Genomic DNA, 13,917 nt, shown 5'->3' on the forward strand with positions numbered 1-13,917 from the left:
ATCCTCCTATCTCTGCCTCCCACGTACTGGGATTAAAGGCATGTGCCACAACCGCCCGGTGTGAACATTGTTTCTTGATCACAGTCACCTCCCAGCTCTTGCTCCAGATGTATGATTACTAGCTTTGGCATACTACTCTCTCATCTAGTTTTTGGAGGTTCTGAATCAGTAGTATCATTTGGAGTATCATTTGGAGACACTTTGTAAGGATAGAAGTAGAATTGAGATCTATTTTTTCTAATTGATGTTTCTGCTGGTTTCTTTCTTGAGATAAATGTACTAGGCCATTCTAGTGAATTTTCTAAATATAGAAGAACAGATTGTTCTATTGTGTCTGTATTGTTCAGATTGTCTATGTGTCTCAAACTCATTGTCCACTCTTATAGTTTGTTTGTTTCCTTTGATATGATACTCATAATGGTCTTTTAGAAGCTTCTGTTCGTGGTGCACCATTAGGTAGTTGTGAGCTTTCATTCTTGCTAGGTTTATCAATATTAACTCCTGCATATATTTTATGTACCTCATGAATTGGTTAACTCTTAAGTCTTGGGAAGCTTAAACTTGCCACTTAAGACACTTAGAATATAGAGGCAGGAGAATTAGGAGTTCAAGGACATTTTTTGGTTTGCTACACAGAAAATCTGAGACTAGTCTGAGCTACATGAGACTCTGTCTCAAAAACAGAAAACAAAACGATACCAAAACCAATGAGACACTCATCTCAAGATTTCATTTTATTGCTGTATTGCATGGAAACATTAAGCAAAACTCTTCTAAGTAGTTGATGAACCAATCTAGAAGATCACAACTAAAATTACTTGCTATTCTAATAAGATCTGTTTTCAACTGATTAGTTAGAAATGCAGTATGTTAAAGTTTGTAGAATCATTTTAGACAAATGCTTGAAAAGAAATTAGGATGAAAAGTTGAAAAGTAATTATATCATATTTCATCTCAAGAAACTCGGAAAACAGCACATTGAACCCAGTAGAATGAGAAGGACATGATAAAGATCAGAAATCAACACAATAAAAAGAATGAAAAAGAAATCAATAAAGCTTCTGGGGGTGGTGGCATACACCTTTAATCCCAGCACTTCTGAGGCAGCAGTAGTAGGATCTCTTTGAGTTCAACTAGCCTGCTCTACATAATGAGTCCCAGGACCACCCAGGGCTATGTAGTGATACCCTGTCTCAAAACAAAACAAAACCCACCAAAATTGGAAAAAAAAAAAAAGACATCAACAAAGTCTAATGTTAGTTCCATTCTACATAGTAATATAAACAGTGTTCTATAAAAAGAGCTGATAATAGAAACATATATAAATTATAGGTATCAAAAATAACAAAGGTCCTTCATTCTTCTATATTATTCATTCTCTGTGCAGCCACAGATGTTTATAAAACACCAACTGGCTGCTATCATTACATTTCCCTTCCTTTTATCATTGAATGAATCAAAATAAAACCAAGCTATACCTTATAGACCTTAAGTATGTTATTTGTCTATTTTCCCACCACTTGCACTTTTCCCATCTGTTCTGCCCCTGCTTTATTGCTTTACTTCTACCCTGTCCACTGTCTCCACAGAGAACAAGTAAGGTGCTCTTTTGCCTAGTTTTCTCAAGACTGGCTCTTTTAGCTAGCTATCTTACCATTTTATCTAATACCCCTTCAAATTGACTGTCTAATAATCCACAATAAAATTGTGTTCATTCTGTATTTATTACATAATTCAGTAGTTTCAGACTTGGCCAGCACTTTTTGGAAGATATCTTGTTCAGATAGCTACTCAGAATAGAATTCAATTTCATAATTTCTGTTCACGCACCATTCAAACCTGTCACCTATTATCTTCTTGATTTGAATAGTCTTTTTCACAAATATTACTGGTACTTTTTTCACATAGGATTTTCGGGAAAAAAATACAGATCATATGCGTCCAGACATTGTGGCTCTTCTGAGAAGTAGCAGGAATGCCTTTGTCTCTGGGATGACTGGAATTGATCCTGTAGCTGTTTTCCGATGGGCAGTTCTCCGAGCTTTTTTCAGAGCTGTGGTTGCCTTCAGGGAAGCTGGGAAAAGACACATTCAGAAAAAAAGTGGTAAGCCATCCTTGCCAGTATTCTGCCATGATAATACTTTTTATTTTTTTCTGTTTTCTTGCCATGATTCCCTGGAATCATGTTTCATAATTGATAAATCACATATATCTTTAAGTGATTAAATATATGTTTATTTATGTAGGCATATGTCGCTATATATTCATTAATAGATATTTATGGGAATGAGTGTCTTAATTAGGGTTCCTATAGTGTGATGAAACACCATGACCAAGGCTAGATATAAATGAGATCATTTAATTGGGGGCTTGTTTAAAGTTGTAGAGGGTTAGTCCATGGCTATTATAGTTCGGGTAAGCATAGTGCTGGAGCAGTAGCTGAAAGCTTACATCTGATCTGAAAGTTGCAGGTAGAGAGAATGAGATGGGCCTGGCAAGGGTTTTCAAACTTCAAAAACCCAGTCCTAGTGGCACCTCCTCCAAGGCCACACTTCCTCCAACAAGGCCACATTTCCTAATTCTTCTCAAACAAATCCACCAACCGCAGACCAAGCATTCAAATATATGAGCAAATGAGGGCCACTTGTTCAAATCCCCACAATGAGTATAAGGCATGTGGTAGTAAGAGCAAAAATACAAGCTGATAATCATATCATTCAGAATTTAATTTTAATGTTTTCTCTGTTTTGTTCATCTGTATTTTTTCTACAAATGAAATCGTAATTTAATATAAAAACAAATTAGAAAACAAAAATATTAGAATCAGTCAGTATAATATGTATGGTAGTCACCTTATCTGTTGACTAGCTTTGTAACTTATAGTACTTTTCTATTAAAGAGTCAATACTGCATCTTTTCATTAAGTATTGTTTTTTCATTAACCTTCTCTCAGTTTATTGAGTTTTTAGTTTGAAATTAAAGTTTGTTTTTTTTCTGGGTACTTCCTCTTTAAGCCATAAAACATCCCATTTTATGTTTTGTGTGAGGGCAGTTTCATAGACACTTGTGCCCCTTTGGAATGTGCTGTAGTATTTGCTCTAGCTGTAGTCTTAGAACATTGCTGCATAGTTAGAATTTTCTAATCTATATGTAGTTTGAGACATGCCTTTCAGTGGAATTGTGAGAATGCTTCCTTGTTCCGTGGTTCCCAAACTGACTTGTATGTACTTGTAGTAAACCTTCAAAATCAGCTTTTAAACTTCATTTCTTATTTCTAGATTATATGTATGTACTACTTTTTTTAAATAGGGATAATTAAAATTTATTGGAGAAATAAAAGAGCACTTCAGATCTGCTCTTCCTCTAAGTGATTTTAAGAGGTGATTTTTTTTTTTTTAAAGAGGCTTTAAGGAAAAAATTTCCTTTGAGATACTTAGTTTGAAGAACAGGAAGGAAATGAGATGAAATAAAAGTCAACAAAGCTAAGTAGACCTATTGGACAACATCAAGCATATCAACATCTGGCTGTTCAGAAGAGTCAGAAACAGTCTTTGAAGAAATCATGGCTATACGTTTTTTATTATATTTGACCAATTATTCCACACATGCTAGGTCATCAGTAATGACAAGGAGGATGGATTCACAGAGATCCAAACATAGATACATCATAATTAAACTATCTAGAGATAGGCAGGCCAGATGGTTTTAACAGACAGGTAATGGCACTTGCTGCCAAGCCTGATGCCTGAGTTTCATCTCCAAGATGGACAGGAAGGAAAGGACCAACTCCTGCAAGTTGTCCTCTGACCTCCACAGGCCATGGCAAGTGTGCATCCCCCATCCCATGAATAAATGTAATTAAAAATGTAAAGTAGAAGAGACAGTATGAAAAGCAAGTGGTAGTAGGAAAGTGATTTGTCATGTATAAAGGACCTAGACTAAGATCAACAGATGGTTTCTCATCAGACCTCACTGGAGTAGGAGTTACTAGAATAAAGGAAAAAAAATATAAAATGAATAATTCTACCTCCCACAAAATGCCTTTCAGAATGATAACATTTAAGATATTCTAATTGACAGCCAGATGTGGTGGTGCACGCCTTTAATTCTAACGCTTAGGAGGCAGAGGAAGGTGGGTCTTGAAACTCTAGGCCAACTTAATCTATACAGTGAGTTCTAGGATAGCCAGGACTATTTAGAGAGACCCTGTCTCAAAAACAAAACAACCCAACAACAAAAGCAAAAAGATAGTCCTAGAGAAAAGAATCCTAAATGAATTATTAGCAGACTTTCCCACTGTCTTCGTCAGTGTTCTATTACTGTGAAGAGACACCATGATTCCGACTCTTTTTTTTTAAAATTTTTTAATTAATTCTTTGTGGATTTTACATTATGCATCCTGATCCCGTTCATCTCCTCATCCCTTTGTATCTGCCCACTGCCTATGCAACTTCCCCTCAAATAAAATAAAATTTAAAAGAAAAAGAAAAACAAACAGACCAAAACAACAATAACCAAAAAAAGGTCTCAGTATGGAAGCTATAGTTGTGACACAGTGAGTCACACAGTATACCCTTTAGTCCATACTTTTTTATTTTTTATTTTTTCAAGACAGGGTTTCTCGGTGTAGTGTTGGTGCCTGTCCTGGAGCTCACTCTCTAGACCAGGCTGGCCTCGAACTCATAGAGAACCGCCTGGCTCTGCCTCCTGAGTGCTGGGATTAAAGGTGTGCGCCACCACCACCCGGCTTAGTCCATACATCTTTACTTCTAAGTGTTCACTGCATTGAGTCATTTGGTCTGGTTTGAGGCCTCTAGTTTCTGCTATACCCTTGATACTGGGCCTTCACTGGGACTCCTTTTGGATATCCTGTTGTTGCCTTGTGTCATTGAGATCCTGCATCTTTGGATCTGCAGGTCTGACCCCTTCACATGCTCCAGCAGTTCAGAGATGGATGTTGGGGTGTGCCCTAGTTCTGAGACTGGGTTGGTCAGCCTGCTAGTTTTCCCTCATTGACACAGCCAGAGTGAGCTCTCCAGCACTGCCTTGGCTAGCTCACCCACTGCAGCAGGCAACAAGGAGCAGGGCTAGTTCTCCTGCTGTCACATCCTCAGAGCCAAAGCTGGCTCAACCAAGTCCTGCTCTACTGTTTTGCCCAGGTGAGGTGCAGGGCTGCTTCCCCAAGTGTACAGTACCTATTTTTTTTTCCTTTTTATTAAGAAATTTCCTACTCACTCTGTACACCACCCTACAGCACCTCTTATAATGGAATACATTTAATTGGGGTTGGGCTTACAGTTTCAGAGGTTTAGTCCATTATTGTCATGGCCAGAAGCATGGCAGCAAGCAGACAGAAATGGTGCTGGAGAGATAGCTGAGAGTTCTATATCTGGGTGGGCAGGCAGCAGTAGGAGAGAAACATTGGGGCTGACTTGAGCATTTGAAACCACAAAATGCCCCCCCCCACACATATTTCCTCTAATGCCATACGTAATCCCTGTCAAGTAGTGCTATTCCCTAATGACCAAGTATTTAAATATATGGGCCTATGGGGACCATTCCTTTTCGAACCATCACACCCCTATAGGAAATATGAAAGGGAGCTCTTGTGATTGAAATGGTTAATGTAATAGTAATGGCCCGGAGAGTTGGCTTATCAGTTAAAAGCACTTGCTGCTTTTCCAGACGACCTGAGTTCATTTCTCAGCATCCATGTTAGGTTGCTCACAACCATTGGCAACTCCAGCTCCAGGGGCAATCAATTGCCCTCTTTTGGCCCCTGAGGGAATTATATTCATGTGTGCACATACAGAAATAGACACATATGCACATATATATAAAGGATATATATATATATATAAAAAGGATATATACATATAAAGGATATATATATAAAGGATATATATAAAGGATATATATAAAGGATATATATATATATATATATATATATATGGATAATAGAAACATTTGGGAAGAAATGAAGAGCACCATTATAGTTAACTACAAAAAGATGGAATAAATATAATTTCTCTATTTTCCAGCACTCTGATTTGAGAGATAGCTGCTTAAAGTAATAATTATAATTCTATGCTGATTGTTGTACTGTTTAAAAGAAATTACCTTTTTGATAGTACAGTGTAAAGAAAAGGATAGGGGTCACTTTTTATGTAACTGAAATTGTTTTTTAATTTATACTAGAGCACTCTAAATTACTATTAATTAAAATTTTCATGTCAACTGTTAATAACTTTAAAAAACATGTTTGATACAAAGGAGAGCAGTAATGAAAGAAAAGAGGACTAAAAATGTCTTGATTTGTAGAAAGCAGATAAAAGCCTTCTGTATAACAAGTAGCTTATGAAAGAAATGACAAGAACAGGTAGAAGATACTTTGAGCTGGAGATAAAAACAAACAGAGTTCATACTAGTCCCTGCTTATTTAGTTATTGTCCTGCCATTCGTTGTTTATGGGTCAGAGGAACATAGAAACCTTGCCTGAAAATGATTGTGTATTGGTTACATAGTGTCTTGACATAGGTGTTTTTACTCCTAGGAGAAAACCAAATAGTGTCTCATGACTTACAAAATACAGCATAAGAAGTGCTTGTAGAGAGGCTGGAGAGATGAGAGGTTAAGAGCACTGACTTCTCTTCCAGAGGTCTTGAGTTCAATTCCCAGCACCCACATGGTGGCTCACAACCCTCTGTAATAAGATCTGGCTCCCTCTCTGTATACATAATAAATAAATAAATCTTTAAAAAAAAAAAAAAAGAAGAAGAAGTGCTTGTAGAAAGGTTTATACTGGGGGGGAGGGGTGGCACATGGCTTTAGGAGGCTGAGGCAGGAGGATTTCTGTGAGTTTGAGGCCAGCCTGGTCTACAAAGCAAGTTCCAGGATAGCCAGAGCTGTTACACAGAGAAACCATGTCTGGAAAAACAATAACAACAAAAAAAGTAAAACCAGAAAAATTTAGCAAAAATAAGCTAAATTGACACCCCGTGCTAGACTGACCACTATTTGAAATGGCAATATTGATAGAAAAGTACAAACAACAAATAATGACTTCTGAAGGAATAGAAGATTGGATTCTGGCTTATAAATTAGAAATTATATTACTAATTTGCCATACCCATACAGTGAAATGTTACTCATAAAAGGAATAAAGTACGGGTAAATGTCGTGCCACATATTTAAGAAAACCCAAACCCAAAACAAGAATAACAGCAAAACAAAGTAGCCAGGTGTAGTGGTATGCACCTTTAATACCAGCACTTGGTAGGCAGAGACATCCTGTCTCAACCCCCTCCCCAGTAAAAGCAGTATGCTCTGTGAAAAGAGGCACAAAAGACTATATCTTGTATGATTCTATTCATAACAATTGTTAGTAGTCAAATCTGTAGAGGTAGAATTTTGATTGGTTGTCTATAAGAGTGTAAGAACCAGGTGTGGTAGTGAACACCTGCCATCTCAACACTTTGAAGGCTGAGCAACATAGGAGTTTGAGGTCAACTTCAGCTACATAGTGAGTTTGGAGTAAATCTAGACTACATAGTGAGTTCCTGTTTTATGTATAGGGTATCTTTTTGGTATGATCTACATACTTTAAAATTGATTGCGGTGATGGTGTATAGCTTTGTTAGTTATACTAAAAGGTATTGACTTGCAGCTTGAATAGTGAATTGTGTGATGTGAATTATATTTCAGTGATGCTGTTATACGTAAACACACAAAATGAATGTTCATTTACTAATAATACCCTCCTATTCATCAATGGAAGAACATAACCAAATCATGACATATTCCTGCCTTGTGATGTTATTGGGCAATAGGAAAGAATAAACTGGTGATTATCATAGTTGATAAGTTACAAAAATGACTGAGCAAAAAGTTAGGTAGCAATATTATTTCATTTGGTTTCAGAACGGGCAAAGTAGTACATAGGGAAAGATTCCAATGTCATTGCCTCTGGTAGTGTTGAGGCAAGGGTAGTATTGATAGAAAAGGTGTTAAATAACTTTGGGAGGGATAAAATGTCTATATCCTGGTTCAGGCTTACATAAATGTAGACATTTGCTTAGACACATCAAGCTGAATACTTAATAAACCTGGACCTAACAGGCAGATGCAGTAGAACATGTCTATATCCTCACTATTTAAGAAGGTGAGGTAGGATGATCATTTGAGCTCCATGAGTTTGGAAATCTGCCAGGCAACATGAGATAAGAGGAGTCCTAAGGCTTGGGACCTTCCAGAATAAAAACTTATGCTCCAAGATCTGGCCTCATGTGTGAATGATACAGTTGGAGCTAGGATTGTGAGCTTAATTTTTCTGTCATTAAAAAGGCTTTTTTTTTTTTTAAAAAGATTTATTTATTATAGTCTGGAAAACAGTGTTTAAAGCCATTAAAATGCTTGTCAAAGGTATAAAAAGTAGAATGAAAGGATTAGGACCCAGGGTATTTAAAACATAAGATATGGCATTGAATCACAAAACTACAAAGATACAGAAATACCCCAGTGGCACTAGTATACCAAGTGGAAAATAGAGAACAATAGATAAATATTGAACAATTTCTTAAAAATTGACACAGTAATTGAATGCATTTTAATAACTATTCTCACACAGAAAGTAATTTTTACATCTTGAATTATTGCTAATAGATTATCAAATTATGTATTGGTTGAGTGGATTATGAGTATAATTCACAGTGTCCTCTTTCTCTTCTCCCCTAACTTGTCCATTTTACTTGACTGTCATTCCACATACAGACTAGTCTGATACCTGGCCATCAAGGGTAATTACTGGTAATAATTAAAACTGAGTATTTTTTTTAAAGTATCTTGTGACAGTGAAATGATGGTAAGTTCTTTTTTATAAAAGATTAAATATTACAATTATCTTGGTAAATGATCCATTTTAAAAACAGTTATTTTTTATTATCAGCTTGTTAGAATGCTTAAAAGATTACATTTTCTCTGCTAAATGATATTTTTAACACAACATTTTATTTTTATTATCAGTTTGATAAAATTCTTTTTTATTTAGTTATTTATTCTATGTGGTTTTCACATTATATATCTTAATCCCATTCATTCACCATCCTATTGTGGAATATTAATTAAAGATGTGTTACATTCGTTTATGCTGTGGAGTATTTGTTTAATGATGCAAAGATGTGTTACATTTGTTTGATTATATAAAATTAACCTGGGATGAGGAGACTGAGTCAGCAACTAGCTGACAGGAAGTGGTAGGGAGGAACCATGTGTAGCTAGGGTTCTTAAGTGGGGGCTGAGCAGAAGAATTCCCTGGTTTGGGGGAGACACGAGCTAGGAGAGAAGGTTAGCTACTTGCTATTCAGCTTCTTTGAACGAGCAGAATTTCACCTGACCCTTGGACTCCTGAGTTCTATAGAGGGATAGAGATCTAGGTCAAGTTCCCTTTAGTGGTGTGATGGAGCCAGTGCTGAGGGGACAGAACCCCACCTGGTTAAGGCCAGCATGGCTGAACTGCTGCTTGTAAATGTGGAGTTACAGTTGCCGATTAGGACAGCAGTTGCTTAAGGGGCAGCTACTGAACTTAATAAAAAAACAACACAATGCCTTCCCATCTGCCCTCTGCCCCCGTACACCCTCCCCCATCCAATAAAACAAAATTCAAGAGAAAAAAGGAAGAAAATAAAATGAAAAAATTTTAAAAAGGGAAGGAATTAAATCATGGAAGTTGCAGTGTGACCCAACAAATCATGCTGTATACACCTTTGTCCATACATCTCTATACTTGCAAGTGTTCATTGCTAAGAGTCGTTGGTCTGGTTTCAGGCCCCTGGTTTCTGGTTGTGAGCCTGCCCTTTAATGACTGAACCATCTCTCCAGCTCCATTTGATAAAATTCTTGAAGTAGATTTCATCCTTTAAAAAGCCTATTTTTATGTCTATCTGATGATTAATAAGATTGTGTTTTCTCTGCTAAGTATAGATAATATTCTCTGAATTTAGAAATCTAGCTTAGGGAATTTCATTGAAATGAAAAAACTACTCTGCAACAGTTTTTGAATTAGTCTTTCTTTGAGCTTTAAAATGACTTATATTGAGAAGTAGTTGTAATTTATAATATTGAGTTCCATTCCTAGCTGTATAATGCATACTAATGGACCTTCAGTTCATTATGTGTCACTTAATTTGTTCCTAAATTATACAGTTTTCATGTACAGAGGCAGAATTGTTAAATGTAATCATTATTCCCTAACTCTTAAGGTAATCTGAGTGAATCTGAATTCTACCTTAAATCGATTTCTTGCTAATATTTATGGTATTGAAGCTGCCCGCCTCCCCCCATCCCTCATGCCTTATTGCTAGAATGAGTCAATGGTTAGCACTCATCTGGGGCTTTGGTCATTACTTAAATCCTATCTCTTCTCTTTCCTGCTAGTAATTCACTTTTTATCTCCTTTTCCAGTGATGAGGTATAGATTCTCCAGCTATTTCTTCAGATTTATAAATACAAAAGTGCTACTTGGGTTCCTGCTCTTTGGTGCTTTACTACCTACACTTATCACGCACTTGACAGAATATTTACAAGTGTGGTTGATTGCCAGATTTGTAAAAGAAATGTTCAAATTTTTTTGGTAAATTGTTTGGGTATAATTTCTCTCAGATTCTATCAATGTTGCCAGCTATATACTAAAGATATTTCAGAAGGGAATAGTTTTTGAAGAACAACCAATAATACAAATTGTTTGAAGTGTTCCTAATACTTTAATCTATAGTTTTAATATGACATTAGCTCAAAATACTTTGATTAATAAAATAGACATTTTGGATATTTGAAAAGAATACTTGTTTTCCCTATTATTTGTTAATTGGGGAAAATCATTCACATTATTTGATATTTTAAGATATATTAAGATAGTTGGCAGCATTGTCTTTGATTCTCTTATTGGTTTGGGCTTACATAATGTCTTTTCTCCATTTTTTTGTTTTGTTTTCTTTTGCTTCTTAAGGACATGATGATACAACGCCATGTGCAATTTTGAAAAGTATGGATAGTTTTAGCTTTCTCCAACACCCAGTCCACCAGAGGAGCTTAGAGATTCTGCAGAGGTGCAAGGAAGAGAAGTACAGTAAGGCTGCACATTCTCCTAAACCTTGTGTTGTCCCATCCACTTGGAAATGGAAATCAAGAGCATTCCTGAGGGTGGCATGCAAATTGCATGGGCAACATGACTTTCACAGTCCTTTCCTCAGACTCGAGTGCTTTCTCTTGAAATTGGTGATATACTTGTTTTTTAATGTGGGTGACTGTCCTGTTGGCTATGGTCACCACATTGTTAATTATCTAGATTGCTATCACTGAATTGGCTTCTATTTTTGTCTTTGAAGTATCAGATTCATATCACAAAAATGAACAGTACTTTTTTTCTATTTGCTCTTTGAAAGTTTTACTGAAATGTAATTAAAGTTAAATTGAAGAGAACAATTTGGTAAATCTTACATATATAGAAACTCATGAAATTATCACAGTAATCATGATATTCAACATGCCCCAAAGTTTTCTCATGTCTGGCTAAATTTTGTACTTGCTTACACTTGAGTCCTACATCAGCAGTGTTATAATTGGGAATCTCTGGAGGATCCATTTAAGTTGGTTACAACCCTTAATTGAGACTTTCTATGTCTAATATAAGTCACCACATCAGTGTTTAGCATCAAGAATAACAGAATCACAATACATTTCTGTTTATTGTTTAAAATTGCTATAAAAGATGCACTTGGTCTCCATTTCTTCCTTTACTCTTTGTTAGTCTGCATGAAAATAGGTTCTTTTGTCTACTGTGTGATTACAATAATTGGGCTTACTCCTATTGTGATAATAAATGAGTTCTTCAGAAAGCTAAATTATTTGTGTATTGTGGACCAAATTTACTCAAGATCTGCTTTGTTTATTTAATAAATTGTCACAGGTTTAGATTACTACTTTTACTAGTTTTTTAGTTGAAATTCCATAACAATTTTACTTAGTAAAATAATAAGTAGAAGTGCTAAAAATAAATATGGTGAGTTCTTTTTTCCACTGTATTGGTATAAGAAAATGCATAGTATATTTTGAAAAAATTTGTAATTTTTTTCTTGTAGGAAGAATAAAGGTAAGTCATTTAAAAAAGATGCCCTTGGAATTTATTCTTAATTATTGCTATTATTTCTTTTTTTAATTTATTTTATTTAATAGTTTTTTCATTTATTTTATATATCACCACAGTTTCCCCTTCCTCCTCTCCTCCCATCTACCCCCTCCCAATCCACTCCTCCTCTCCCTCCATTCAGAAAGGGGCAGGCCTCCCATGAGCTTGAACATAGCATGGCACATCAAGTTGTGGTAGGACCGTGCTCCTTCCCCTGCATCAATGCTGGGCAAGGTAATCCAGCATGGGGAACAGATTCCCAAAAGCCAACTAAGCGCCAGGGAAAGGTCCTGATCTCACTGCAAGGAGCCTTACAAACAGACCAAGCTACACATTTGTCACACACATGTAAAGGGCCTAGGTTGGTTCCATGCTCCATGAGCTCCCAGGTGCTCAAGTCATCTGTCTTTGTGGGTTCCCATGTCATGATGTTGATCCCTCTTATTCCCTCCTACCTTTCTTCAGGAGGACTCCCGGAGCTCCTCCCAGTGCTTGGCTGTGGATCTCTGCATCTGCTTCCATCAGTAACTGGATAAAGGCTCTCTGTTGACAACTAGGGTAGTCAGCAATCTTATTTTTTTTATTTTATTTTACACTACCATTCAGTTCTACATATCAGCCACGGGTTCCCTTATTCTCCTCCCTCCCCCCTCCCCTTACCCCCAGCACACCCCCATTCCCACCTCCTCCAGGGCAAATACTCCCCCGAGGACTGCCACCAATCTTATAGTAGATTATATTATAGTAGCACCCTCTCCTCTATTGTTAGGAGCCTAGCTGGGGTCATCCTTGTGGATTCCTGGGAGTTTCCTTGGCACCAGATTTCTCTCTAACCCCGAAGTGGTCCCCACTATCAAAACATCTTTTTCTTTACTCTCCCCCTCAGTCCCAGCCCCCAACCTGCCTGCCATACCAAGCCCTCCCAGCCTGCTCCCTCAAGTTCCCATCCTCCTTCCCCCAAGTTTACCCAGAAGATCTCATCTGTTTCTCCTTCCCAGGGAAATCCATGTATCCCTCTTGGGCCCTCTTTGTTATCTAGACTTTCTGGGGCTGTGGATTGTAGGTTGCTTATTTATCCTGTACTTCACTCCTAATATCCACTTATGAGTGAGTACATACCATGTTTGTCTTTCTGATTCTGGGTTACCTCACTCAGAATGATTTTTTTCTAGTTCCATCCATTTGCCTGCAAATTTCATGAGATCATTTTTTTTTTTTTTTACAGCTGAGTAATATTCAATTGTGTTAATGTACCACATTTTCCTTATCCATTCATTGGTTGCAGTCCAGTTTATTTGGTGTTCTAAAAGCTCCTTGTATCTTCATAGGCATTTCCTTCTTTAGGTTGATAAAGTTTTCTTCTATGATTTGTTGAATGCATTTTCTGTGCCTTTGAGCTGGTAGTCTTCTCTTCTATCCCTGTTATTCTTAGGTTTGGTCTTTTAATGGTGTCCCAGATTTCCTGGACATTTTGTGTTAGGAATTTTTTGGATTCAACATTTTCTTTGATGGATGAATCTGTTTCCTCTATCATATCTTCAACGCCTGAAATTCTCTCTTCCATCTCTTGCATTCTGCTGGAGATGCTTGCATCTGTAGTTCCTATTTGCTTACCCAGATTTTCCATTTCCAGAATTTCAGAATTCCCTCCATTTGTGTTTTCCTTATTACCTCTATTTCAGTTTTCAAGTCTTGAATTGTTTCCTTCACCTCTTTGATTGCTTTTCTTTCTTTCT

The 13,917-nt window shown here is 36.7% G+C and overlaps 1 protein-coding gene and 1 pseudogene across 31 annotated transcripts in view; one reads left to right on the forward strand and one right to left on the reverse strand.

The window, feature by feature from the left end:
• Nucleotides 1-13,917, forward strand: part of Myo9a (myosin IXA) — a 245,921-nt gene that overhangs the window by 141,990 nt on the left and 90,014 nt on the right. For 26 of the 30 annotated variants that reach the window (XM_076575367.1, XM_076575372.1, XM_076575375.1 and 23 more), the window contains 2 exons: nucleotides 1,909-2,104; nucleotides 11,003-11,122. In XM_076575367.1, coding sequence (XP_076431482.1) covers nucleotides 1,909-2,104; nucleotides 11,003-11,122 — 316 coding nt within the window. The remainder of the gene's footprint in view (nucleotides 1-1,908; nucleotides 2,105-11,002; nucleotides 11,123-13,917) is intronic. The other 4 variants (XM_076575379.1, XM_076575388.1, XM_076575380.1 and 1 more) reach the window with 1 other exon arrangement.
• Nucleotides 716-13,917, reverse strand: part of LOC107402239 (ribosomal protein uL24-like pseudogene) — a 56,513-nt pseudogene continuing 43,311 nt past the window's right edge. Inside the window, exons 5-6 of the transcript XR_006074148.2 lie at nucleotides 12,637-12,724; nucleotides 716-2,074 (exon numbers count right to left, since the gene is read on the reverse strand). The product of XR_006074148.2 is annotated as a ribosomal protein uL24-like pseudogene (transcript). The remainder of the gene's footprint in view (nucleotides 2,075-12,636; nucleotides 12,725-13,917) is intronic.

Source organism: Peromyscus maniculatus, chromosome 7 (genome assembly GCF_049852395.1).
Source record: "Peromyscus maniculatus bairdii isolate BWxNUB_F1_BW_parent chromosome 7, HU_Pman_BW_mat_3.1, whole genome shotgun sequence".
NCBI lineage: Eukaryota > Metazoa > Chordata > Mammalia > Rodentia > Cricetidae > Peromyscus > Peromyscus maniculatus.